The following is a 1906-nucleotide window of genomic DNA, read 5'->3' on the forward strand; positions in this document are numbered from 1 at the left end:
TGGGAGGCGGAGGTTGTAGTGAGCCGAGATCGCGCCACTGCACTCCAGCCTAAGTGACAAGAGTGAGAGTCTGTCTCAAAATAAATAAATACATAAATGTTTAAACCATGAGCATGACTCATTCCAAAATCTGGATTCCCTTTTTTTTTTTTTTTTAAAAAAAAAAAGGTACCATGACCTGTTACTGGGGAGAGCTGACTAGTAGCTGCCACTTTAAGAGGAGTGGGATTCTCCTTCCCTCTTCTGCTCTGGCTGGGTCTTCAGGAGTAGATGGGAAACTCAGACATTTCCACCCAACTCCTTGTATGATTTTTTTTTTTTTGAGATGGAGTCTTGTTCTGTCGCCCAGACTGGATTGCAGTGGCATGATCTTGGCTCACTGCAACCTTCATCTGCTGGGTTCAAGCAATTCTTCTGCCTCAGCCTCCCAAGTAGCTGGGAATAGAGGCACGCACACATCATGCCCGGCTAATTTTTTTGTATGTTTAGTAGAGATGCGTTTCACCATGCTGGCCAGGCTAGTCTTGACCTTGTGATCCGCCCGCCTCAGCCTCCCAAAAAGTGCTGGGATTACAGATGTGAGCCACCGCGCCCAGCCCCTTGTATGAATTTGACGTGTTTGAGGTGCTCTGTGTCATTGTGGGCTTATTAGGGAGTGGGATCCCCCAGGAGCTAGCAGCCGGGTCCCAGTGGTCAGAGATAGTGTCAGGTACATAGTGAGGGGGCCTGGCTGGGGGAAGGCCTCTGTCTTCCAAGTCCCTTAACAGCCTGGCAGAAACTCAAACAACTCAATCAGTTTCCTGACTTCAACAACTACCTGATTTTCGTCCTGACCAGACTCAAGTCAGAAGGTACGCCCTCTGCTCCCTTCCATGCGATCGGGACCCTGCTTTCTCCCCCGTGGGCCCCTGAACCTCAGCCTTCCTCCTCCCAGATGAGCCAACGCGCTCTCTTAGCGGCCTCATCCTCAAGAACAACGTGAAGGCGCACTATCAGAGCTTCCCACCCCCTGTGGCAGACTTCATCAAACAGGAGTGTCTCAACAACATTGGCGACGCCTCCTCGCTCATCCGAGCCACGATTGGTGAGAGGGGCAGCGGGGGTTGGCCTCTGAGAACACACTGAACTCTCACTCTCAGACAAGAGGCTTCTCAGCATGTTAAGTGTCGTGCTTCATGGAATGCTCCAGCACCCTCCGTGGTAGTACTATTACTATTGCCATTTGATAGATGAGGAAGCTGAGGCGCTGAGCTATTAAGAGACCTGTCTGAGTAAGCAGCAGAAGTCAGAAACAGCTGAGGCAGCGCAGAGCCACGCTCTGGAACCACTCCCTCCTGAAACAGTCCTTCTTGCCTCTGAGACAGTCATGCAACATCTAGAACTTTGTATTAGGCCTTGAGCTGAGTGCTAAAGGTATAGCAGTTAAAATACGCAGGTATTCATGTTTCAGGTGCAACGTGAATTAGGTTTTCAGCAGACCCTTTTCTGACTCTTGGAAGGTGGCCTGAGGAAGTTACAGAAAGATGACTAAGAATTGGCCGGGCGCGGTGGCTCACACCTGTAATCCCAGCACCTTTGGGAGGCTGGGGTAGGCGAATCACCTGAGGTTGAGTTCAAGACCAGCCTAGCCAACATGGTGAAACCCCGTCTCTACTTAAAAATACAAAAAACTTAGCTGGCCAGGCACAGTGGCTCACGCCTGTAATTCCAGCACTTTGGGAGGCCGAGGTGGGCGGATCATGAGGTCAGAAAATTGAGACCATCCTGGCCAAGATGGTGAAACCCCATCTCTACTAAAAATACAAAAAAATTAGCTGGGCATGGTGGTGGGCGCCTGTAGTCCCAGCTACTCGGGAGGCTGAGGCAGGAGAATTGCTTGAACCCAGGAGTTGGAGGTTACAGTGAG

The 1906-nt window shown here is 50.7% G+C and overlaps 1 protein-coding gene across 1 annotated transcript in view; it reads left to right on the forward strand.

The window, feature by feature from the left end:
• Nucleotides 1–173: 173 nt before the first annotated feature.
• Nucleotides 174–1906, forward strand: part of TNPO2 (transportin 2) — a 25587-nt gene continuing 23854 nt past the window's right edge. Inside the window, exons 1-3 of the mRNA XM_011994948.1 lie at nt 174–222; nt 768–851; nt 935–1084. Of these exons, the coding sequence (XP_011850338.1) occupies nt 174–222; nt 768–851; nt 935–1084 (283 nt within the window). The remainder of the gene's footprint in view (nt 223–767; nt 852–934; nt 1085–1906) is intronic.

This window comes from Mandrillus leucophaeus, unplaced genomic scaffold (assembly GCF_000951045.1).
Source record: "Mandrillus leucophaeus isolate KB7577 unplaced genomic scaffold, Mleu.le_1.0 Scaffold463, whole genome shotgun sequence".
Classification (NCBI taxonomy): domain Eukaryota; kingdom Metazoa; phylum Chordata; class Mammalia; order Primates; family Cercopithecidae; genus Mandrillus; species Mandrillus leucophaeus.